The 26,749-nt window shown below is 39.6% G+C and overlaps 1 protein-coding gene across 9 annotated transcripts in view; it reads right to left on the bottom strand.

The window, feature by feature from the left end:
* The window catches only part of SYNE2 (spectrin repeat containing nuclear envelope protein 2), a 337,188-nt gene that overhangs the window by 175,726 nt on the left and 134,713 nt on the right, over window positions 1–26,749 (bottom strand). For 8 of the 9 annotated variants that reach the window (XM_027111459.1, XM_027111458.1, XM_027111452.1 and 5 more), the window contains exons 22-34: window positions 26,249–26,383; window positions 24,408–24,566; window positions 20,610–20,821; window positions 20,373–20,463; window positions 19,424–19,542; window positions 18,792–18,918; window positions 17,159–17,316; window positions 16,182–16,329; window positions 14,898–15,508; window positions 11,710–11,889; window positions 9,681–9,831; window positions 1,974–2,132; window positions 723–884 (exon numbers count right to left, since the gene is read on the bottom strand). In XM_027111459.1, coding sequence (XP_026967260.1) covers window positions 723–884; window positions 1,974–2,132; window positions 9,681–9,831; window positions 11,710–11,889; window positions 14,898–15,508; window positions 16,182–16,329; window positions 17,159–17,316; window positions 18,792–18,918; window positions 19,424–19,542; window positions 20,373–20,463; window positions 20,610–20,821; window positions 24,408–24,566; window positions 26,249–26,383 — 2,412 coding nt within the window. The remainder of the gene's footprint in view (window positions 1–722; window positions 885–1,973; window positions 2,133–9,680; window positions 9,832–11,709; window positions 11,890–14,897; window positions 15,509–16,181; window positions 16,330–17,158; window positions 17,317–18,791; window positions 18,919–19,423; window positions 19,543–20,372; window positions 20,464–20,609; window positions 20,822–24,407; window positions 24,567–26,248; window positions 26,384–26,749) is intronic. The other variant, XM_027111457.1, reaches the window with a different exon arrangement.

The raw sequence follows: 26,749 nt of genomic DNA, 5'->3' as shown, positions 1-26,749 counted from the left end.
TTCTTTTCCATTATGGTTTATTACAGGATACAGAATATAGCTCCCTGTGCTATACAATACGACCTTGTTGTTTATCCATTCTATATATAACAATTTATATCTGCTAGTCCCAAACTCCCAATCTATCCCTCCCCCGCCCCCTCTCACTCTTGGCAACCACAAGTCTGTTCTCTATGTTTGTGAGTCTGTTTCTGGTTTGTAGATAAGTTCATTTGTGTCATATTTTAGATTCCACATATCAGTGATATCACATGGTATTTGTTTTTCTCTTTCTGACTTACTTCACTTAGTATGATTATCTCTAGGTCCATCCATGTAGCTGCAAATGGTATTATTTCATTACAAGAGATCAGTTTAATTCTTTCTAAATGGCAAAACCTGAGATCACTGTTTTAAAAAAACAGCCTCTTTTGAAGCTCTATAAAGATTTTAATATTCAGCCTTGTGTTTTTACTTTACTTGAATCTTTTTACTTTACTTGAAGTATAGTTGATTTACAGTGCTATGTTAGTTTCAGGTATACAGCACAGATTAATAATACCTGCTAACATCTTCCTGGATACCACAAAGAAAATGATGGAATTCAGGTCTCACTCAAGGAATAATGAAAGAAATAAAAGATTTCTTTGTGATTTCTCTACCCCTCTTCAAGAAAGCAGACTTGATATTAAAATGTCAACTGTCTACAAAAAGAACAAATATTCTATTTCTGCTTAATTAACCTTCAGCTTTTGTCTTTCCTCTTCAGTCAGTTGATGTAATTCCATTTTTTGAAGGATCTTTTCAGTCCACTCATCAATCCCATTTTTTAAGTTAAAAAGCTTGTCCCATAAAGCTAGAGCTCGACCAAGATTTTCATAATAGTCTTCTGTCTTCTCATTTATCTACCATAATTAAAAAATAAAAATAACATATTTAGTGGTGAAAAGCATAAGAACCATTGTTTCAGTCAAACACAACTTTAAAATAAAATTTTAGATTACCTCTACTTGCTAAATAATTTGCGTTATTCATCAACAAAAAATTCGCTTTAACATACCGTGTAGTTCTTTCTTCTACAAAAAAAAAAACTTAGCTGGTTTGCTGCAGTTTATATGCAATTGAAAGCAATAGTTTTCCTATTTTCTAAACCACAATAATAAAAAATGCTTTTAAAAACCCAGAGCAGGGACTTCCCTGGTGGTGCAGTGGTTAAGAATCCGCCTGCCAATGCAGGGGACACAGGTTCGATCCCTGGTCCAGGAAGATCCCACATGCAGAGGAGTAACTAAGCCCGTGTGCCACAACTACTGAGCCTGTGCTCTAGAGCCTGAGAGCCACAACTACTGAGCCCGTGTGCCACAACTACTGAAGCCTGAATGCCCTAGAACCCGCATACTGCAACTACTGAGCCCACGCGCTACAACTACTGAAGCCTGCATGCCTAGAGCCCATGCTCCGCAACAAGAGAAACCACTGCAATGAGAAGCCCACACACTGCAATGAAGAGTAGCCTCTGCTCGCCGCAACTAGAGAAAGCCCATGCACAGCAACGAAGACCCAATGCAGACAAAAAAAAAAAATTAAAAAAAATTTTAAATATCAAAAACCCAGATCAAAATATAGCACAAATTCTTAATTTATAACTCATAAAAATATCATTACTACTCAACCAAAAATTATTTTTAAAATATTAAATAAATATAATGTTGAACATCAACTGGCTGCATGGATGGATAATACATTAATTAGTTTATTTCAAATAAGTTGAGTATGCACTTGTATATCTAAAAGAGTACAGACTCATTTGTTAGTAAAATAGTACCTAACTCTGGGCGTAAAGCTAAATCCCAAGTCACAAACTTTATATTATTTGAACATTTTTTATAATGAGCACTTTTGAATTTTGTAATTAGATAAAAACATTAAAGATACAAAAGAAAAGATCAATTTGTTATTAAATAGAATTTCTAGTCAATTAAATTATCACTTACATCAAGCCACCTATCCACGATAATATTAGCCTCTTTCTCAAAAGGAGGCTCTTCAAAGTTTCTCATTTTATTTAGATGAAATTGTAGATTTTTGCAGATCTGGTTAATCTTGTCTACAACTTCTAAATGTTCATTAAATTCTTCTTTAACAACTTCAATCTGTAAAAATGATATGAAACATGTTTTGATATATTGATACAAATATAAGACTTACTGTCCCACTTTCTCAATGAAAAGTTTTTAGAATCCTAAACATCTGGTTTATTAATAATCCTACACCCAAATTCCTTGTCCCATTCTGCATGATGAAATATTTATAATGATCTAAAACCATCTTTCTAGTGCATGTGAAATAATATTCTACCCAAAAAAAGCACCTCTATTCAATCGTATAAAAAAGTGACAGTTCCTAGACTCCTCAAATAGGAATCATCTTTGTCATTTTGAAGAACCTAAGTGCTCATCTGAATAAAATAGACAAAACTCTAAAACATCTTTAATGTGACTTCTAGTTTAATCTTTCATGATTCTAACTTCCATGTCACTTCTAACATGGAAGGTGAAACACTATTTAACCAAAAGGCCAATGATCTTAAACTACAAAATAAAATGTGTGTCGAGTAATGCAATCTTAATGTTTCCACTCAATTAACTAATCTTATACAAGCATTTTTAATGATTGTATAAAATTTGAAAATAGTGATTTCTCATAAATAAAAAACTAAAAATTATACACCCACAGGGGACTTCCATTTCTGGGAATATGCAGTAGGCATAATTTTCCCATTAAGCACAACTAAAAACCCTGGACATCATATACAAAACAGACTTAAGAAGACTGAAAAGTGAGGAGTTCAAGGAAGGAGAATGGCTGGGAGCATCAGCTCCTGAAGACAGCCTGGTGGTGAGCTCCCTGAATTTTTTTTTTCCCTTGGATATCCCAGACTGTGTGCTGGAGAAGTCAGAAGCTGGTAAGATCCACAGACACAGACCAGGAAAAGCCTTTTCTCTTCAGCCCAAGAACCAGGAATAGGACAACCTACCAAGACAGAAAACTTTTAGGAAATAATCACTCACTGGAGCAAAATACCATAGGAAACACTGTAGTCCAACGCCCACCTGTGCCAGCAAAGGTCAAGTGACAGCCACCATCTCCAGGCTGTAACAGGATCCCCACTCTCCCCCGACCAGGGAAAAGAAGGCTGAGTAGAGCTGGGACTTTCATTCCTGCTGGGCGGTAACAAGTGCGCGCACACACGCACGCACACGCGCGCACACACACACACACACACACACACATCCATGATGTCAGGGGAGGCTACCTAGGGAGCTGTAATGAGGAGCCAGGGAGGTGTCAGTAGAGACCTTGTGGGGAAGCAGAATGCCCACCCCCAACCAGCAGTAACAAGGAGCCCTCTGTCTCAGGTGTCCTTATTTTCAGACAACATGATTATCTATGTCAGAGAGTCCAAGGAATCTACAAAAACACCCCTAGAACTGATATGTGGGTTCAGAAAGGTCACAGGATACAAGATAAACATAAAAATCGATTTCACTTCTCCATATTAACAATGAATACGTGGACACAAATTTTTAATATTATACCATTCACAATTACTCAAAAAATTGAATACTTAAGTGTAAATCTAACAAAACATGCACAGGAACTATACGCTGAAAACTATAAAATACTGATTAAAGAAATCAAAGAAGATCTAAATAAATGCAGAGACATACTAAGTTCATGGATCAGAAGACAACATAGTAAAAATGTCAATTCTCCCAAAATTGATGTACAGGTTTAATGCAATTATTATCAAACCCAGCAATACTTTTGTAGATATAGACAGGATTATTCTAAAATTTATATGGAATAATAAAGGAACTATAATAGCTAAAGTATTTGAAAAAAGAAGAATAAAGTGGGAAGAATCAGTCTACTTGATTTTAAAACATCATATAGGTAACAGTAATAAAGATTACATCAACTGGCAGAGGGACAGACACATAGGTCAATAGATGAAAGTGAACCCAGACAAATACACCCAACTGAGTTCTGACAAAGATGAAAAAGCAGTTCAAAGGAGGAATGGGAGCCTTTTCAACTTATGGTGCGGGAGCAACTGGACATCTATAGATAAAAACGTAAACCTTGATCCAAGTCTCACACCTTATACAAAAACTAATTCTAAATGGATGATGGACTTAAATGTAAACCATAACACTATAAAACTTTGAGAAAAAAATAGGAGAAAATCTACAGGATCTTGTGCTAGGCAAAGAGTTCTTAGACTTTGACACCAAAAGCACAATCCATGAAAGGAGAAATTGATAAACTGGATTTTACCAAAATTTAAATCTTTTGCTCTGCAAAAGACCCATTAAGGAGATGAAAAACAAGCTACAGTTTGGGAGAAAATATTTGCAAACCACATATCTGACAAATGACTACTGTGTAGAATATATTAAAAACTCTCAAAACTCGACAGTAAAAAAAAACCAAACAATCTCTTAGAAAATGAGCACAAAATATGAAGAGATATTTCAGCAAAGATGACATACAGATGGCAAATAAGCACAAGAAAAGATGATCAATACCATTAGCAATTAGGAACATGCCAATGAAAACCACAAAGTGATACCACTATATATCTATCAGAATGACTAAAATAAAAAGTAGAGGCAATATCTAATGCTGGCAAGGATGTACAGAAACTGGATCACTCACACATTACTGGTGAGAATGTAAAATGGTACAGCAACTCTGGAAAACAGTTTGAAAGTTTCTTTAAAAATGAAATACATAATTAACATACAACCCACCAGCTGTACTCCAGAGCAATTAACCCTAAGAAATAAAAACTTATGTTCACAAAGAAGCCTATACAAACGTTTATAGCAACTTTATGCATAAGAGCCAAAAACTAGAAACTACCCAGATGTTCTTCGGAGGTAACAGTTAAACAAGCTGTGGTACATCCATACCGTGGAATCCTACTCAGCAAGAAAAGGGAACAAACTATTGATGCGTGCAAGAATCTGAACGAATCTCCAGAGAATTATGCTGAGTAAAAATAACCAATCCCAAGAGGTTAGATACTGTATGATTCCATTTATATAAGATTTTTGAAATGACAAAATTATAGAAATGGAGAGCATATGAGTGGTTGTGAGGGGGTGGAAGCAAGAGGGAAGTGGTAGGGCTATCCGATGACAGAACCAGGGATAGTCTGGGGATGGAAACGTTCCTCCTCTTGACTGTATGATTGTCTGTAACCTGACTGCAATATTGCACTACAGTTTTACAAGATATTTCCATAGGGGAAACTTAGTAAAGGGTACATAGGATCTCTCTGTATTATATCTTATAACTGTATATGCATCTACAATTATCTCAAATTTAGAAGTTTAATTTAAAAAATTAAAATTACTTAAATGTTTTAAATGGAAAAAAAAAAGTAACTGGGGCAGTTTCTGTCTCCTGACTGGAAGCTGACTGATACATTGGCAGAGCTGAGATGCAGACTCAGGTGTTTTTTTTCTCCCAGTTCAGGACATTTTGCATAGGGCATAATAAATGCTTGTTCAATTAAATGAAAAATACATATATGTATATGTGTGTGTAACCTAATTTTTATTACATTCAAAGAACTTTGTTGTTACATTGACACAAGCCACCAGTGGGTGAAGAGAAAAGAAAGAGCAGGAGAGGATACTTTTAGCATTGACAGGAACTGCAGGCTTTGTCCTACAATGAATGGAAGGGGTAAAATAAAGGAAACTAGATCCCCCCCTGACATTTCCCAAACTTTAATAGTCCCCTGACATTCTAGCCTTCTAGTCTTACTTTTGCACTTCTGCCTTTGATTAAAGAGGGTGGAAATTTGGCACCATATCCTAGATAAACATCCAGGTTTCTATGGTTTTGAAGGACAAAAGTTCTCAGTGGTATCATACTTCAGCCACTGGTGCAAAGCATCATGACAATACATACACCAGAAACTGATTGTTTCTGAAGACAGTACCTAAGTCATCACAAAATTAACTGAGAGTTATGTTAACAATTGGTACTAAAATTTGCTTTTTTCAGACAGTTAAAAAAAGCATATGAGAAAATAACTAAACACAAGTGTACTTCTGTATCTTCCATACAAAATGATATATTATTTCAGCAAATATACAAAGATACCACACTAGATACAAGATTCTCAATATAATAATAAAAGCCTGGGCATTTATATGTTTCTTAAAGGTAATTACAGTTGTTTTGTTAATTTTTAAAATATTTTTCTGAGTAAACCTTTACATTTCAGAAAGGGGTACAGACAAAGCAAAGTTAGCCATTTTTTACTTCTATAATATACATGTTTCAAATATGTCTTCAGGGAAGGCAATATTATGATGATTGGAACATGACTTTGTAGTCAGATAGACCTCAGCTTAAATAATGATTCTGTCACTTATTAGCCATATAATCTTGGGAAAGTTATTTAACCTCTATCCTTACTTTGTTTCTTTGTTTACAGAGAAAGTTGCTAGTCTGTCCAGCCAAGCCAGGGGTGATGATGCCATCCCAGTGGACCTGGAAGGCAGAACATCAAGCCAGAGAGGATTATTCTCAAGCCTTACGGTTTAATGTTGTTTGCCTTGTTAGGTTTCGGACTTCCTTGGGACCCAATACTTCTTTCTTCTTTCCTATTTCTCTCTTTTGGAGTGGATATGTCTATCCTATACCTGTCCCACCACTGTATTTTGAAAGCATATAATTTGTTTGGTTTCATGGGTTCACAGCTGTAGAGTGTAAAAAAATGAATAAACAGGGCTTCCCTGGTGGCGCAGTGGTTGACAGTCCGCCTGCCGATGCAGGGGACACGGGTTCGTGCCCCGGTCCGGGAGGATCCCACATGCCGTGGAGCGGCTGCGCCCGTGAGCCATGGCCGCTGAGCCTGCGCATCTGGAGCCTGTGCTCCGCAACGGGAGAGGCCACAACAGTGAGAGGCCCGCATACAGAAAAAAAAAAAAGGAATAAACAGAAACCTAAATTAAACAGAGTTGGGAGACCAGATGGGGTGGCAGAGCCCAATAGGAAGAAGAAAGGTTCCTTTATTGGCAAGGCCTCAGCCAATGAAAAGCCATGGACTCTGTCTACTACAGCCCATTCAACGTCCTTTTCCCCTTCATAAAAGCATTCTTCTCTCCTTGCTGTGCAGGGACTTGCACGTAGCTCCCATGGGTGCAGACCCTGAAATCCAATTCTCTGTTGATCCCAAATAAATCCCTCTTTGCTGGTGAAATATCTGTCAGTCCATTTGTTTTGGATAAACAAGAGGAATTCCCTCAGGATGAAGTGCACCTTGAGTTTCACTCATATCTAATTTAGATGATATTTAGGTGAGACTTTGGACTAAGCTGGAGCGAGTTTAGGCTTTTAGGGCGGATGGGAAGGAATGAATATACTTTGCATGTGAGAAGGACGTGTTTTGAGGGGTCAAAGGCAGAATGTTATAAACTGTGAAAACTGTCTTCAGAACTGTATGAAATAAATTTATGTGTTTATAAGCCCCCCAGTCTATGGTATTCTTTTATAGCAGCCCAAATGGAAAAAGACAACAGCCATAGAGGAACTAATCATAGCAGAGGGGTCAGGACCTGGATCTAGATTCCCATCAGGGAGACTCACCCAGGAGAGGGGCCAAGTGCCTGAAGGTGACAGAAGTTTTATTAGTCAAATAAATAACTTGTCCAGAAAGTGCAGTTTACCATTAATGGGTTGATGAAGTCCTAGGCACTCTGCAGGCACTTTACAGATGTTGCCTCACCTAATCAGGAAAGGAACAGCTCTGCTGGTAACAGGATCCCACTTAGTGGGACACAGGCAGGACTCCAGGAGTGAGGAGGACTGGCACAAACCAAGAACAGCTGCCAGTCAGGAGGGATTCACTATCTGGTCAGATTGAAAGGCAGCAACCCAGGATCTGTGAGTATCTAAGGCAGAGACCTGGATCCTGAAACAAGAGCACAAGCTGGGAAACTGGTATCAGGGGCACAGTAGAAAAGTAGCTATGTGAACTGGGCCACAAGGCTGAGGGGATTTTGTAAAGCTGATCGTGTTGGATACTCTGAGAACCAAAGCTCCTTAATCCACCTGGAAGAGGACACGATCCTCCTAGATCCCAAGACTGCCAAACCCAGAAGCTGCCTCTGCTGGATGGAACCAGACAGGTTGCATCTAAGAGATTCCGACTGCCAGCCTGCTCCTAGCATGGTGGTCTCCCTCGATTAAATCTGATGGGAAACCAGTTAAACAGTCACATAGCGTACAACTGGTGTCCAAGCAGAGCTCTTTCTGATTGGTCAGTTCCAAGAAACTGCGTCTGAGAAAGGAGGCTGCAGGCAGGGGCTACTCCTCATCTGTGGCACTGATGTGACTCTGAGTGTCACTTCAGCCTCAGGGATAAGAGTTCTAGACAAAGACTAAATTGTCTGTAAGAATCTGGTCTACAGGCATACCTCAGGGACATTGCAGGTTTGGGTCCAGACCATGCCAGTAACGGGAGTATCGCAATAAAGTAAGTCACGTGAATTTTTTTGGTTTCCCAGATATATATAAAAGTTATGTTTACATTAGACTGTAGTCCACTAAGTGTGCAGTAGCATTGTCTTAAAAAATGTACATACCTTAATTTAAAAATACTTATTTGCTGAAAACACTAATCATCATCTGACCCTTTAAGCAAGTCATAATCTTTTTGGTGGTGGAGGGTTTGAAATACTGCAAGAATTCCCCAAATGTGACACAGAGACGCAAAGTGAGAAAATGGTACCGACAGACTTGCTCTACAAAGGGTTGCCACAAAACCTTTCAATTTGTAAAAGACACAATAAAGCAAAGTGTGATAAAGTGAGGTATGTCTGTATATAAGCCTCACTGTTGTTGCTCTCAGCCACTGGGAACTTTAATAAAATTGCTTTCTAACAACCAGGTGTATCAAGTAGATGATATTTCACAAATGCCTCTGACATTTTGACAGCACTTTAGCATAGAGTACTCATAAAACCAAGAGGAAAAGCAGCTTTCTGGTGTATAGTAATACAGCGTAGTGTATCCTTTTCTAACTATTCCATTCTTCTGCCACTCTGGTTGATAACCACATAAAATCATAGAAAATAATGACATCTAGTGTCCAAAAGTGTTATTCTTCTTAAACTATGAAGTCGTGATTGGCGAGGCTATGAACATAGACAGAGCAACTTGGAGATAAGCTCACACATCTTTACGAAGAAATAAAAGGGAAGAAATAAAAACATAATTTTTCCTTTATCCACTAACAACAGACGGGATTTTCCTAGTACCTTCTTTCTCTCAAGGTTGCAATGAAGTCTCAGGGATTTTTTTTTATGTGGGAAGTCAGTGCACAAACTGTTCCAACCCTTCAGAGGTAGCAGCAGGGGCAACCCCAGACTCCAAAAGAACCACACCATCAGTATCAAAACCCAAACAGATGCAACCCAGCATTAACCCGGGGACCAATCTTTTTCAAGCCCTGGGGATAAATCCAATAAATTCTTAGATACCTGGTAAAACAAAGTCACTAGTAACTTCTTCTAAACTAAGTTTCGAAAGTGACTTCATTGATAATATCCTCTCTATTGTTGGGCTTGCAAGCGAGGCCGCTATGTAAAGTTTCCTTTGGAATTTGGACTCACCTCTGCTATCCTTTTCTTCAAGTTCTCCTTTCCCATGTAGGAAGCCTGGAGGGAGATGATATTCTCTTCTTTTTGAATCAAAGTTGTCAGGACACTTTTAAAATTCTGATATTGTTTTAAGAGCTCCAAAACTCTTTCACATTGGTCAAGGCTATGAAAAAAAGTAAAACAGCTAAATTTCTGAAAATAACAGAACCATTCTTTCTCTTTGTAAGTATCCTACAATAATGACTAATAAGTTATAGAAGGATTTTTCCTCTAGACATGGTTTATAATATTGTCTTACAATTTAACCTAAGAATGATGGCATATATATTTATTTGACAAATGGATGGTATAAATAATCACTGGATTCCTATTTTCACCAGGTCAATATTAAAAAGTCACCAGATATAAGCTCTGGAACGAAACAGGATTTGTAACCATAAGGAATCAGCACCTCAATTTCATCATTAACTAAAAGATAATTTGGAAAACAATGCCTCCCCAGCATTATTCTTAGAGATTGCTTCAGTGTTGATTCAATATGATTCAATTATGTCTATTTCAACTCATTCTAGATTTAGCCCTTTAAAAAAAAGTTTAGTACAGATGATGTGGCAGCTAAGACACCGGTTTCTAGCTATGGTTGGGCACTAATTAGTCATGCGACCTTAGATAAGTTACTTGAGGCTCTTTGGACCTCAGTTCTTTCCTCTGTAAAATCGAAGGGTAGACTAGATCAAATCCACAGACAGACTTCATCTTGACTACTGTATACTCAGGTTCCAGTAGGAAGCAGGAACTCCACAGATGGAGTTCTGTAGTGAAAGGACCACTGATAGTAAAGTTAAGGGAAACCACCAAGGAGCTGAGACACCCAGAGACTAACCCTTCCAAAAATAGGTACAGCACCTGGGCTCAAGGGGAAAGAGGGAAAGTGCCCTAAGCCAAAGAGGTGTCAGTAGGAGCTGCTGGAACCACTTGCTGAAAAGGGAGGGGGTTAAGACCACCCCGACTTCTCTCTCTTCTTGGTTACTAATCTCATACTAGTACCTCCCACTTCCTAACCCAACTGGAACCCTTGGCTTGTACAGCCTGTAGGGGTCAGCCCTCTCAACTACTCCTACCCCCAGGCAGAGAGTAAAGGGGGAAGGCAGGGACGGAGACTCTTCAGCCGAATCGCCAACCAGGACTGATAGGTAAGGGCTGCCACAGAATTAAGAAAACTCTTGAGCCTTGTCCAGGCTCTGTAGGAAAGACGGCAGTAACTGACTGGCAACATCTGGCATTTAAGTGGAGTGTGGTAGGATAATGCCCCCAGCTCCCAAAGATGCCCACGTCCTAATCCCTGGATCCTGGGAATATGTTACCTCACACAGCAAAAGGGACTTTACAGATGTGACTAAGTTAAGGATCTTAAAATAGAGACATTATCCTGGATTATCTGAATGGGTGCAAGATAATCACAAGGGCCCTTATAAGAGGGAGGCACGAGGGTCAGAGTCTGAAGGAGATGTGATAACAAAAGCAGAGATGAGACAGAAAGACAGAGAGAGATGGAGATTTGAAGATGCTGCAATGCTGGCCTTAAAGATGGAAGAAGGGGACACAAGCCCAGGAATGGAGTAGGTGGCCTCTAGAAGATGGAAAAGGCAAGGAAACGGATTCTCTCCCAGAGAGTCCGGAAAGGAATGCAGTTTCATTTTAGGATTTCCAACCTCCAGACTGTAAGATAAGTTTGTGCCGATTTTAAGCCACAACATTTGTGGTCATTTATTACGGGAGCAATAGAAAACTAATATAGGTGGGGCAATAATAATTATAAATACACTATGTATTTGTCCTCCCTCTTAGACAGTCTCTTAAAGTCATTTGTCTGTAATCTAGGATTCTAGGTCTTGCCCCAGACGTTGGCCCAGTGAGCTTCGAGCGTGAAACTCTTAAGTTGGCCTCTCCTTGAGGCCCAATGGAATGTGTTTTCAGCATACAAATTTCAAAAATTGTGCCACAGACAATTTTTCAGATTTGGGAGGAATTTTTTCCTTACCATTCAGTGACTGAAGCTTTTGTATTCTCCCACAAGAGTGCTGTGCCTTGGCACTGTTGACTCAGAGCTTTCTCTCTGCCGTCTTTGAATTGTGGAAGAGAATTCACCATTTCTTGCAAGCGTTTCTTCTCTTCTTCACATTCATCTAGATCCTTATCCAGTCTGAGTAACGATTTTTTCCTTGATTATGAGAGAGAAAAATTTAATGGCCAATTAGGCGATTTGATTCAACACAAATATGGGTAATTTGTGGGAGCACACTAACTTTAATTTGTCCTCATGAGGTTTATGCCTAAATCACACATTCCTATGACAGAGGTCAGGAGGCTCTGCATGTCCAGAATACTAGCTGGTGTTTTAAATAGAACAGACATACAAAACCACGAGCGGTAACATTTCTCAGTGATGAACACAATTGCAAAGGGTGTGTATATGCATATGAAAGAAAAGAGAGGAAGAGTATGTGTGTACATGTGTGGGGAAGACAGTATGATATGGAGGAGAAGACGAGATGGCTGGTAGAACACTGCAAGCTCCTCAGGCAGGGTGGAAGGGGCAAGAAGAAAGGGAAATACAAGGAAATCTTGCATTTCTACCCTGTGTACAAAAATCTCCTCCATACCGAAGAAGAGTCATTTGAACTAAGGGTTTTAACCTGCAAATTAATCCTGGTGGGATTAACTCTATTCACCTAGGTCTAAATTGTTTTCATCAGATACTCACTTTCTCTACTTCCTCTCTTCCAATTCTCTCTCTTTTTTTTTTTTTTTTGCGGTACGCGGGCCTCTCACTGTTGTGGTCTCTCCCATTGCGGAGCACAGGCTCCGGACGCGCAGGCTCAGCGGCCATGGCTCGCGGGCCCAGCCGCTCCGCGGGATGTGGGATCTTCCCGGACCGGGTCACGAACCCGTGTCCCCTGCATCGGCAGGCAGACTCTCAACCACTGCGCCACCAGGGAAGCCCCTCCAATTCTATCTTGAGTCCACTCCCATAAGGCTCTCACTCCCTCCACTCCTGCAAGACTGCTCGTCAAGATCTCCAGTAACCTCCACATTGCTAATCCATGTCCCAGTCTTCATCTTCACCTTCCTTCAATAGTCGGCAGCACGTGACAAAGGTGATCACTTCTCCTCATTGAAAGGCCTTCTCACTTGACCCCCAGGACACTCCTGATTTTCCTCCGATGATACCGGCCACTCAGTATCTTTGACTGGTTCCCTGTCATCTCCCTGACCTCTTAACATGGCGGGCCCCAGAGTACACAGCATGGCAATCTTATCCATCTCATGGCTTTAAACAGCATTCTAAAATGTTGGTGACTCTCAGATGTATACCTCGCCCAGACCTCTCTCCTGACATCTGATGCCACCTGTTTTTAAGTCTTATTGAGAGTGCTACTAGAACATCCAATAAATACTTTGAACCTATTGTGTCTAAAACTGAGCACACACACCTGATCTTTCATTTAATGCCTGACAAACTTGTCTTCATCATCCCAGTTAACGGTAATTCCAGTCTTTCTTTTACACCCCGTGTCCAATGTGTCAACAAACCTTGTGGACTCTACTTTCAAAATACATACAGAATCTTAATATTTTTTGCCACCTCACCAGTGTTCCGTGCCACCATCATTCCTCACCTGGATTATTGCTATAGGTCAAACTAGACTTCCTGAGTCTTCCCTTGACTCTTACAGTCTATTCTCAATACACCAGCCTGTTACAATGAAAACCAAATCATTTCCCTCTGCTCAGAAGCCTCCAATGACTTCCCATGTCACTCAACAAAGAAACCAAAGTCAACACATGGCCCACAGGTCCCTACAGGAGCTAAGCTCCATCCTGCCCGTGACCCCTGTGACCCCCTCCCTGTTAACCTGCTCACCTCCTTGCCTCTCCTCAAACATGCCAGGCCCAGTTCCACACCTGCCCTTTGTACCTATAGACCCTCAGCCTGGGAGGCTCTTCCTCCAGGTTGTCACTTGGCTTGTCGCTCATCCCATCAGGCTCACACGTCACCTTCTCTGTAAAACTGTGCCTGCTGACCCTGTGTGAATTGTAACCACCTCCTTCTCTACTTACTCTTTCTCCATGGTCTTTATCACCATCAAACCTACTGCATATCTTCCTCGTCCCACTAGATAATAAGCTCTACCAAGGGCAAGAATTTTTGTCTGTTTTGTTAACTGCTGTATCCCCAGGACCTAAAACAGTGCCTGGCTTATTCTATTAGTAACTCAATTAAATATTAAAGCAATTTACTATCTATCAAAGTATAGTTTTCATTTATAAATTAATAAGTTAATTTATTACTAATTATTTATAAATCTATAATAAATGCATTAACAATCAAATTAATAACGAAACCAGTTCCACACCTCATGAAGAACTGGAGCGCTGTTGAAATAGAAGTCTCATTGAGATGGAGGGCTCAGGGAAAGCTTAATCAGCTGAACAGCCTCAGGAGAGCATTGAGCCTGAGGGATTAGAAGTGGGCAGAAGAAGAGATGGAAAGTGGGCGAGATTTAGAACGGGGAGGGGGGCTCACAAAAGTGACTCTTCTGCTAACTCTTGCTAACATTTTCATTTTCAGGACCTGGAGGCGGACGCTGAATTCCAGAATGACAATAGTAGCACTCCTAGAGATGGCTGCGAACCTCAGGTAAGCCCAGTTCTGCTGAGTCTGCAGAATCAACACTAACCTAAATCTACCTCTTAAACTCAGTCTTCATCTAATCCTGCCGGGAGGAGGGGAGAGGACAAATAATGAAGGAAGAAGTAGGGACGAGGCGTGGTAGTGCATCTTCCACCACTTGTTCTCTATTATCAAATGTGTCGAGTTTCCCGGGTTTTCCCCCGTCAGGAGAACTCCATAATAAATAAACAGCAGCAAAGAGACTTTGAAGCAACTCATGGACTTCACACATATCTTATTGTACTCTTCCTCTGTCCATAAGAATGAAAACTTCAAAGGAAAAAATTATATAACACTTTGTAAAGGCACAATCTCAACAAAAAGAAAGCTTGTTTGAAAAAGCCTACAAAAAAGAATGCTGAACCCTGAATAGAGGGGGATGGAACAGAAGTAGAAAGACACAGGAAGCATTTGTTTCACCTAATAGATATTTGGGAAAAGGAAAAAACAGAAAATCATCATCTTGCGTGGAAACGGACAAAAACGATACCTACCGTTGTTTTACAGCTGGAACGGTCGGATCTTTCAGGCCTATTTTGCTGATTTGATTGTGTATATCTTGAATATTTTTCAGGAGTTCATTATTTTTGAAAATACAAGTCTCTAATAATTCATCTTCTTCCATGAGTTCCTCCTGTCTGCCAGAGCCATGAGTCTCAGATAAGCTTCTGGACAAAGCATTCAGAAGTTTTTCACAGGAGGTGTTTTCACCCCATTCAGCATCTTTAATGCTTATACCGAGCACCTTCAAACGTTCGTCCAAATGTCTGGCCTTGTCTTTCATCTGATGAATTCTTTCCTCTTTATTTTCCACCGTCAAAGTACTTCCTGGTACCACCTGTGAACCTGAGGCTGAAAGGTCTATAAGAAGCTCACCAGAGAGTTCAGCTGCTCTCAGAGAAGCCAAAAAATCTTCCAGAGCTTTGAGGGCATCTTTACTCCTCTGGACTCTGTGGTTCATTTCTTCGAGCTGTGCTCTGTGTTTCAGGATAATATTCTGTGCTGCATGCAGGTCAAGCGGGTGTAATTCCTTCAATGCAAAGTTGCCTGACTGTTCCAAATGATTACATATTTCAATCTGTCTTACTATGGAATCTTGGATATTCTACAATAAAGGTAAGAAAAGCTGTAAGACTGAGGCAGAAAAAAGAAAAATTGCACAGCAGAAACTAACCTCAAATTATGTCACTAGATTTGATCTAGAAAACTGCTTCTCAGTCTAACCAAGGCTGACAGTTCTGACAGAAGGAACACTTTAATTACAAATGATCAGATGGCCCAGCTGTTTCATTATCTGATACCCTTCCTGATATTTAAATCCCAAGAAGAAAAGAGGTATATAAATCTATTGATTCAATGAAAATAATTACAGGTTGAACTACTGAGACATCTGTTTATAATTTGAAAAATAAAAAAATATTTTTAAGATGAGATTTGGAATAAGTAAACTGTAGAATATGACAATTTAAGCATCTTAGTCTAGTACAGAGAGAAAATTAGGATTTCAGTCATTGGAGAAGGCATTCATAAGCAAGCCTTCATTTTTAATTCAAAGAAAATACATCATTATTTACTCCATGGTACCTACTGATACTTTCCAATTGGCAAGGAATTAAAGAGTTGAGAAATAAATAACAAGGCTAAATTATTGAAGATTTTTCTGCCGTGGCTTATATTTGAAATAAATACTATGGATGTATCATAAAAAATGCATAAACATGTATAAATCTCTGAAGAACTGTTTATTCTATAAATACACTGTGAGAATTTATATTTACCCTCAGGTTTTGATAAATGTCATCAGCATCAGTGAGATTAAATTCTTGAACGGCCATTTCACAGAGGAGCAGGTCTGAGTCACAGAGAAGGAGCAACTCCTTCTCCACAGGTGACACAATATGCAGCGCAGTCTCCAAAGACTCCATTCTGGGTGAAAAATAAATCAGACGTGAGGGGAAAGCACAGCAGAAAGATAGCTTATAAAACATTTAATATTAATGCCATTATTTAACCAAGAACAGAAAATAATTATTCAATAAAAATACATACAATGATATGTATAGATCATCACATTAAAACCCAAACCCAGTGATCCACAATGGCAAAGAATGAGTTGTTTGCTACATCCAAGTACTCGCGATAATTTAACTGATACTGTGCTGAATGGAAAACTGTTGTAAAGCATACTAAGGCTTTCTCTCTCTTTTGAAATACAAAATACTAAATGTAATTGAACCTTGCCTTGATGATAAAGAAATTCATTATGCATACTAATTATTTTATTAGTGGAAATATACTAGGATTCAAAGTCTAGGCCAATAATAAGTTGAAATGTGTGACCCTGGATAAATAACATATAGACTCTGAGCCTCAGTTTCCTCCTATGTAAAATGGGGAGATGCACTGGGGGTACACATCCTATGTAAGGGGATAACAATAGCACTCTCATTCTAAAAATGAGGAAATCAAGGCCCAGAGAAGTTACGTGACGTGGCTAAATTCAGGCTCAAGGGGAGACAGTGGGAAGAGCACGGCCTTTGGAACTCAACAGACTTTAAGTTCCACTTAAGTCTCTGGCCAGTAGTGTGGCTTGGTTATGTGATTTAACCTCCCCCAGTAGCAGTTTCCTCATCAGCTTCTCTTATGGTTGTTGTCACAACTAAATAAAATAACATACTTAGTATATATAACATTAGCCTCTCTTAAAATTTAGTACATTTAGTAAACTCATGGTTAATAGATCCCAGAATTATACCTGGTATTAAGAGTCATCTGAAGCTCTCTTTCTTTCTCCTTTAGTTTATCTCTTGCCTTAACTAGAAAAGGCTTCCTAATGTCACTTTCCAGCTCTTCTAATTTCAGTGAAGTGACTTCAAACTCTTTCCAGCAAGCCTCAGTTTCATTTTTTAAGACCTGGATGAAATATGTAAATTAATTTTTCAATGAATGGGTTAATAGGCACAATTATTCTGTTCTTACAAAATGAGACATTTACAATTGTGGGCACAAACACAAAGTTTCACATGAAAATACATTTGAAAAAATATTTTACAAGTAAACTATCCTTCAGAGAGCAATGCTATTAACTGTGCTCTCGGAGAATCCACTGAATGAAATCAAGGGAATCAGCAACATGGCTTTCAAAGGAATCCAAATGCCCTTCCCTGAAGTTAGATACACAGAATACAATTCAGAAAGATACACAGAGATATAAGAATATATTCTATTAGATATTCTATTTTCTCTAGTCTTTTTTTTCTCCTTAAACTAAAATTGCAATGAACCAAAATCACTTCTATCAAATGAGAAGTGAGTAAAATTAACTTATGATCTATAGTTAAACATCTAAAATTCTATACTATTCCAACCCCTTATCTTGGTTCTTTTTTAAAAAAAGGCACTGCTATAGAATCTGAGTGCTCATCAGTAAAATTTGTTCTTCACTTTCCCCAAGGATTCGTATAGTTTTTCTAACCAACTTATTATTCAGTCACAGGAGTAAGGTCTCAAGACAGCTTCTTAATTGTGATGAAAACGTGCTACATCCACTACTTGAACAACAGAGATTCTAACACATGAATTTTGCTTATTCAGATGGAAAACAGAGAAGAGCCATTTGGTAGAGTGTGACTCAGGAACTGGCATCATGAAAGGAAGATAACTAGAAAATATGAGAGGGCATTGCAGGAAGCACGCATGACCTTTTCTCCACCTGATGGGCTTTCTGTAAGGGTTCACTCTAATGCACATCCAAGCACATGAGGGTGTTGCACTGCAATGCACAGCTTATCTTCAAAATAAGGAAGATACTTATTTGTAGAACTTAACGATTGGTGTGCCCATCACTAGATTGTTTTTTCTGCAGCTCCTGAGTCAGATGCAGTACTCCCTCTGACGGCTCTCCACAAGATCATCCATCATGTACAGAGAAAACTCCCTCCACGACCTCCCCCTTTCTTATTACCCAACATCGGACAGATAATGTGACAATTTGGTTAAGATGATAGATGACTGAAACAAAAATTCAGAGTCGCTGGTTTTTCACATATTGTTAATTTTGGAGCAAACCAGAAGCTGTGTTGGCTGAAATCGCCTTCAAACACATTGTTTCAACCAATTCATCTGAAGCCTTCATCCCCATCCCAAACACAATCTAAACTTCTGCAAGCCACAGTATATAGAATATCAAATTAGAGCATGAGCAATAAATTAGCACCCCGAACAAACTCCTTCCTGGGTTTGGGTGTCTTCCTGAAATCCGGTGACAGAGAGTTCTTCAGAAACATCTAGCATATGAGACCGCAATAAAAATGGTGAAGTCTATACTTATGGCGGTATTATTTTCTAATAAAAGATAAAACTCCTCTAGTAATATTTTCAGTACTTACCTGTAGATCTGTCAGTTTATCCTGTAGACAAACACTACTCCTTTCCTTGTCACTAGAGAAATCAGAGATAATCCTGACAATGTTGTTTTGCAGGTGTAGTTCAAGATTGTCTCTGTGTGTATCATACCTGGAAAAAAATTAAATGCAATGTTACTTAATTTTAAAAATAAGACTAAAATAATTTTTTTTTTAATTACTGTCAATTGTCCATGAGGAAATCCCAGAGAATTTCTGCTTAAGTTACTGGATCACATGCAAAAATTATGACTAAAGGAAAATAAAAACTTACTTATTAAAGTATAACATTTGCACTGATGAAAGATTTTTGCTGGATTTTCTAGCTGTTTAAAAGAGTTTACCTCTCCTTAACATATACACAATACTATACATAAAATAGATAACCAGCAAGGACCTACTGTATAGCACAGAGAACTATACTCAGTATTTTGTAATAATCTATAAGGGAATAGAATCTGAAAAGGGATATATACATACAAACATACATCATATATATACATATATATGTGTGTGTGTACGTATAACTGAATCACTTTGTTGTACACCTGAAGCTAACACAACATTGTAAATCAACTGTATGTCAATAAAAATAATTTTTTTAAAAAAGAGTTTACCTCTCTAGTAAACTATTTATAGATGCACTGTGATCCTTTTCATATTTCTCCATAACGCTTTCCTCCTGTTGAGGCTTTAACTTGGATTCCAGGCTAAAATCCTTAATCGATCCCATTGCCTAAGCAAATATGCAAAATAGTAAACATATTATATTCAATATACTTAATTGTCTGGAAAAGATAAACATTTTGTGATACAAAGGGATATCACTGATTCTTTATACCCCAAACCAGGAGATAACACAATTTATTTAAAGTTTCTCAGCTCAGAGAAAGGTCTTTCCATAGGACAGAGGAGATTTATTAGACTGATTCTCACCTTCTAATTGGTCTGTCAGCAGGATAAAGGAGTTCTCCCAGCCCCTAAGTGCTGTTTCTGCCTGTGACCACATAGCCATGGTCCAAGGCAGACAGAATCCTAGCATGCAGGAACAGACCTCTGAAAAAAAATACACCTTGTTCCTTCCCTACCCCTTCAGACAGGCAGTCTGGGCTGTGATATACAGCAAATCCCCACTTTCCTAGAATTTAAGAATTTAGAAAATCCAATTCCCAAGGAAATTAAAAGACATTATAATGAGAAAAAGACAAATGACAAATGAACTAGTTCATCTCAATGACACTGAAGCATCTGTGCAGTTTAAGCTCAGCCTCTTGTGCTCTCAATAGTAACACGCAGACAGCGTGTATTCATAATGGTTCAAAATGGTCTCTTTTGGAAAGAACTGTTGGTATCCTCAGAGGAAGATTAAGTTATGCTTGCCATAGCTTTGGTTTGTTGTATTCTAATTCTTTGAAAAGCAATCTTCCTTACATTATTTAAGTGGGAATTCTCAGCTGATGGAAACAATCAGATAATTAAATGCAACACTCAATGAGAAGTGGATTCTTGTACACCTGGATTTTTTCATTGGGTTTACTTCTAAAATACATTATCCAAATTTAACACCTTTTCAGCTGATGGCTGACTGTCTGATTTTGCAGATGGAACCTCGCTGAGGGCATTCCTTCCTCCATTCTCAGATGTGTCTGCAGTACCCCTAGGAAGGAATCAAAACTGCGTATTAAAATACGGGGAGAAAAACAAAGCCTAAAAGAGAATGAATAATACTCAGTGTCATTTGATTTCGAGAGAGGGTTTATCTCATTTCTCCCTGACATGCAGCTATTCTTATGAGGCACTAACTTGTTTTTCGACGTGCCTCCCACAGTGGGTTGCAGTGTCATATGAATCTCGGAAGCACATTTCCGAAGCCTTTCTATCTTCTGTTCGTAATCTTTGAGCGCTCTCCTCACTTCTTGTTGACTCTTCTGTGAAGTCAGCTCTTCACACAGCTCCCGCAGGACATCCATGTGGTGATCAAGCTGGTACAGGCTGCCTTCCTCCGAAAAGCAGGCCTGATTGAGGAAATAAAGCAGGGAAGGTGTTTCAAATGAGTTTACATGATTAGTCCTTGAGGATTAGAAACTAACAGATGTGTGTGACTTTAAAAACACCTTCAATTGATACAGCCACTATGGAGAACAGTATGGAGGTTCCTTAAAAAACTAAAAGTAGAGGGCTTCCTTGGTGGCGCAGTGGTTGAGAGTCCACCTGCCGATGCAGGGGACACGGGTTCGTGACCCGGTCCGGGAAGATCCCACATGCCGCGGAGTGGCTGGGCCTGTGAGCCATGGCCACTGAGCCTGCGCATCCAGAGCCTGTGCTCCGCAATGGGAGAGGCCACAGCAGTGAGAGGCCTGCGTACCACAAAAAAAAAAAAAAAAAACCAACTAAAAGTAGAACTACCATACGACCCAGCAATCCCACTACTGGGCATATACCCTGAGAAAACCATAATTCAAAAAGAGTCATGTACCACAATGTTCACTGCAGCACTATTTACAATAGCCAGGACATGGAAGCAACCTAAGTGTCCATCGACAGATGAATGGATAAAGAAGATGTGGCACATATATACAATGGAATATTACTCAGCCATAAAAAGAAACAAAATTGAGTTATTTGTAGTGAGGTGGATGGACCTAGAGTGTGTCATACAGAGTGAAGTAAGTCAGAAAGAGAAAAACAAATATCTATGCTAACACATATATATGGAAACTAAAAAAAAAAAAAGGTTCTGAAAAACCTAGGGGCAGGACAGGAATAAAGATGCAGACGTAGAGAATGGACTTGAGGACACAGGGAGGGGGAAGGGTAAGCTGGGATGAAGTGAGAGAGTGGCATGGACATATATACACTACCTAATGTAAAATAGATAGCTAGTGGGAAGCAGCTGCATAGCACAGGGAGATCAGTTCAGTGCTTTGTGACCACCTAGAGGGGTGGGATAGGGAGGGAGGGAGGGAGAGGCAAGAGGGAGGAGATATGGGGATATATGTATATGTATAGCTGATTCACTTTGTTATAAAGCAGAAACTAACATACCATTGTAAAGCAATTATACTCCAAAAGATGTTTTTAAAAAAAGGGAAAAAAACAAAAACAAAAAAAACCCCAACACTTTCTTTTATAAGCCCATCCACTGTGTGCCTGGTGAGGGAATGAGCACTGGAAACAAAGACGAGCAGTCAGCCCTAAAGGGATTCGCCACAGCCCAGTGACGTAGTGAAGGAAACCAGAACACGTCAACCCAATGTATGCCTCTTTGATGTGAAAATTACTTTTTTTAATTGAAGTATGGTTGATTTACAATGTTGTGTTAGTTTCTGCTGTATAGCCAAGTAATTCAGTTAAACATATATATACATTCTTTTTCATATTCTTTTCCATTATGGTTTAGGATGTGAAAATAATTTTGAACTGAAGGCAATTAAGAAGCAGTAAACACAGAGGGAATTCCCTGGCAGTCCAGTGGTCAGGACTTTGCGCTTTCACTGCTGGGGCCCAGGTTCAATCCCTGGTCAGGGAACTAAGATCCCGCAAGCCACGCAGCATGGCCAAAAAAAAAGAAAAACGAAACAGAAAAGGTTTCCCCTTTTCTACCTAAAGGCAAGAAATAAAGTTTATTTTACTGGAGACAGAGTTCTATCAGCCCAGAGATGGGACCAAAGGAATCTGCAAACAAACCCTGTACCCTAACCCTTATCTTCCTAGTTTCTTCTTCACCTGTTTACTATTCCTAGCCCAAACTCCTTTGTCTTGTCAATTCTTCACAAATGTATTGTTTCTTTGTCTAAAAGGTATAAAAGATTCCTGCTCTGGTCACTTCTTTGGGTCATCATGCTCTTGTGAAGGCTCCCATGTGCATATAAAAATTCAATAAAATGTGTATGCTTTTCTCCTGTTAATCTGTCTTTGTCAGTTCAATTTCCAGACCCAGCCAGGGATCTTAAAGGATAGAGGAGGTCTTCCCTGGTGGCACAGTGTTTGAGAGTCTGCCTGCCGATGCAGGGGACACGGGTTCGTGCCGCGGTCCGGGAAGATCCCACATGCCGCGGAGCAGCTGCTCCCGTGAGCCATGGCCGCTGAGCCTGCGCGTCCGGAGCCTGTGCTCCGCAACGGGAGAGGCCACAACAGTGAGAGGCCCGCGTACCGCAAAAAAAAACAAAAAAAAGGGTAGAGGAAAATTTGTTCCTCCCCAACAGTAGTCACATAAATAATGAGCATATCACATGACAAGTGCTATGACAGGGCCACTACCTGCCTTAAGGAGTCAGAGAAAGCCTCGTTCACATGGAGGAGCCATCTGAGCTAGAGGTGGAAAGAACACGTAGGAGTCCTTCCAAGTAAAAGGGGAGAGAGGTCATGCCTAGCAAAAGGAGCAGCGGAGAGAAGAAAAGCTCCAGAAGTTCTGAAAGGACATGGCTGGAGGGGTGATGAAGGCGTGTCCTGGGGCCACACATGAGGGGCCTTGTGTGGCCTTCTGAGGAGCATGGAGATGTCCCGGGAGTAATGGTGAACCAGTGACATAAGATTTGTGGTTCAAAGGGATCACTCTGATGATAGGGCTGGAAGACAGTGCAACCACCATCATACTGAGAAAATGACCCCAGGTTAAGGGAAGTAGCAACACTGGTGGAAAGGAAGGAAAAGAAGCAGCTCTTCTGAAGATGGGAGCTGGCAACGGACTACACTAAGGCTGAGTGAGAAGGAAAGGGGAATGGGGGAGGGAGTTCTGAGATGGCAATGCCTTTCATAACCAGGATACATAAGAGGAAGAAAAGTTCAAGAGGAGATACTATTGGTTGGTTTTGGACATGCTGAAGTGGAGGTCTCTGGGGAACACTGGTGATATCTACTTCTTGGTTAGAAACACAACCTGGAGGTCAGGGGGAAGGACGAGGCTGGAGATAATGATAGGTGCTATCATTGTAGAGAGGGCAGTTAAAACGCCCAAGTGCATACAAGTACCTGGAGCAAGCATGAAATTAGCCAAAAACTGAGACCCCAAAACTAAGACATCAGGGTAACACAATAAAAAAGGAAAATTAGTGAAGGGCACTAAAATGAAGGCCTCCCTCCAAAATAATAAAATAAGAGAAAGCAAGAGAGATTTGTATCGAGAGAGCCACAGCAGTAGCAAGTTTAAAAGAAATGAAAAGAGGGGTCAGGACTATCAAATATGCAGAAGAAATCAAACAGGATGAGGACCAAAAAGAGACCATTAGATTTGCCCCAGCTGGTTTATATCCTGATTTGGTATCTTTCACAAGAGCCGTGTTTCTGAGGACACCATGTCCTTACAAAAGTAACTACGGGAACTTCAATAGCAGGTGACACATCTTGTAACTAGAGTCTCAGGACAGGGGCCACTGAGATATATAAAGAAGAAATATTAACTCAATTCTGAATTTTTCTCACTTCCAAAAAACAAGAAGCACGGGCTCTAGTTAGAGCTTGGACTGCAGAAGGGAAGATCCCCAGGGGACAAAAGGGCTGAAGTAATTTTCAGAGCAGATTTAACCCTAGCCAAGGGCATATAAAACCATTTAAGATAAACCCCACAATGATAACAAAATGTGAATGGAAACAGGTTTTTACCTCATGTTGCTTGATGAGACCCTTGGTCCTTCCTCTGCGAATTAGTTTCTTTTCTTTATTTATTTGTTTTTCGAGTTTTGCAATATTGTCACTAAGTTTTTCTTTTTCGATGTCTATTGTTAGTTGTTGAATATACAAAGACACTTCATGATGAAGCGACTGCCAAGAAAAGAAAAACAAAAAAAACCAAAGGCACATATTAACCATAATAGGATATACTGAAAAGATTTCCATTAGAAACACAAAAATATTTGTTGTAACAAAGGATAGAAATACAGCTTATGTGAAATTCTGATTCACCCATGTATCTTTGGGGAGGATGTTTTAAAATATATCAGAAACATATTTTTTTCTTTCTAATAACTAAAAATGTGTTTTGTCTGTGAAAGACACTGTTAGAATTAAAAGACAAGCTGCAGACTGGGAGAAAATATTACAAAACACGTATCTGAGCCTATGAAGAAATATCAAGTAACTACAATGTGTATCCTGAATGGGATTCCAGAACAGATGTAAAAGGACATTAGGGGAAAACTGTGGAAATATGAATAAAGTATAAACTTCAGTTAATAATCTATCAATATTAGTCCTTTAATTGTGACAAAGGTACCATATTAATGTAAGATGTTAATAACAGGGGAAACTGGTCATGGGTATATTGGAACTCTCTGTATTACCTTTGTAATAATTTTGTAAATCTAAAATTGTTCTAAAAGTTTATTTTAAAATGTGTATTAGGGCTTCCCTGGTGGTGCAGTGGTTGGGAATCCGCCTGCCAATGCAGGGGACAAGGGTTCGAGCCCTGGTCCGGGAGGATCCCACGTGCCACAGAGCAACTAAGCCTGTGGCCACAACTACTGAGCCCGTGTGCCACAACTACTGAAGCCCACGCGCCTGGAGCCCGTGCTCTGCAACAAGAGAAGCCACAACAATGAGAAGCCCGTGCACCACAATGAAGACCCAACATGGCCAAAAATAAAACAAACAAACAAATAAATTTTTTTAAAATGTGTTTTAAGAAGGCCTTTAACGGTAGATATTCAATTATATTACCTTATTCTCTCTCTCTCTCCATATATTCACACACACACATGCACACACTTAATACTAAGTACCATTTACTAAACACAATCTCTGTGGTAGGTGCTTTATATAAATCCTTGCAACAATCCTGCCAAGTAGGTGGAATTATTCCCATCTTATCACTGAAGCTCCCAGTAGTTAAGCAACTTGCCCAAGGTCATAGCTGCTGGATCCAGGTCTGTCAGCCACCAAAGCCTATACCTATTTTCTATGAAACTCTATATGTTTATATGTGTCAATAAGTTGTCTTAGTCAGGATCCAACCAGGAAACCAGAAAACATTAAATATTTAACGCAGAGGGAATTAAATGCAGGGAATCGATTATAAGAGATGAAAGCCAAAGAGGGGACAGTAAGGTAATCCAGAGATTAGCATCGGCAGAAAGCTGCTACCACCCTAGGCTGGAGGCTTCAGCGGAGCCCAGGGAGAATGGTCACCCATCAGAAGCTGGATCCATGGAACCTGCAGCCAGGGGGAGACACAGCTGCCAGAGGCACTGTGCAAGAGAGAAAGGTAAAGAAAGCCATTGGACTCTCCCTTTTCCACCTTCCAATCACCCTTTAATCTCCAAACACTGCTGTCATTGGATGAACACAGACAGAAGCCAGCTGATGCCAGGCCTGAGAACCACAGCCTACAGTGATCAGCCCTCCGTGATACGGGGCAGACAAGGGACCACCAAAGATGACTCTGATGACAAACAAGTCCAGGGTCAGATCTATAAGCATAAGCTCCAGACACATATGTATGTTCTTACCTCCCACTTGGCACAGATATCTCTACTCTTTTCTTCCAAAGACAGCTTTACATCCTCAGTTACATTATTTTTCAATTCTTCAACAGCTTTCAAATACTTGGCCAGACTTTTAGTATTAAAAATTATTAGTGCTTCCTAAAAATAAAACCACAAACAAGAACATGAAAGTCTTATTCTACTGCCACGTCCTCAAAGCTAATTTAACAGGTAGAATTTTAGAGTCTTTAACATGTAGAACCAGGAAAGGACTCCATGAAGACTATTTGAAGATTTAGGGGAGACTTCTCTTGGTAGATTGAGGTTGATCTCCCTTTTGTATCCCTTGAGTTCTTTTGAAAAGAATTGCAAAATATTCATTATTCAAATGTAGTTACACATTTGAGGCCAGGATAAAGACTTCCTTAAGATATGCAGCATGGTTTTTGGTACACCTTTGATAAATATTTAAAAGGCTTACTGAAAGGCTTATTATGAGCCACTGGCAAAGTATCCTCTAAAATT

Source organism: Aethalodelphis obliquidens, unplaced genomic scaffold (assembly GCF_003676395.1).
Source record: "Aethalodelphis obliquidens isolate GAN/ISIS:26980383/991018 unplaced genomic scaffold, ASM367639v1 scaffold10, whole genome shotgun sequence".
Lineage (NCBI taxonomy): Eukaryota > Metazoa > Chordata > Mammalia > Artiodactyla > Delphinidae > Aethalodelphis > Aethalodelphis obliquidens.
This window is presented reverse-complemented; position numbering and strand designations above follow the sequence as displayed.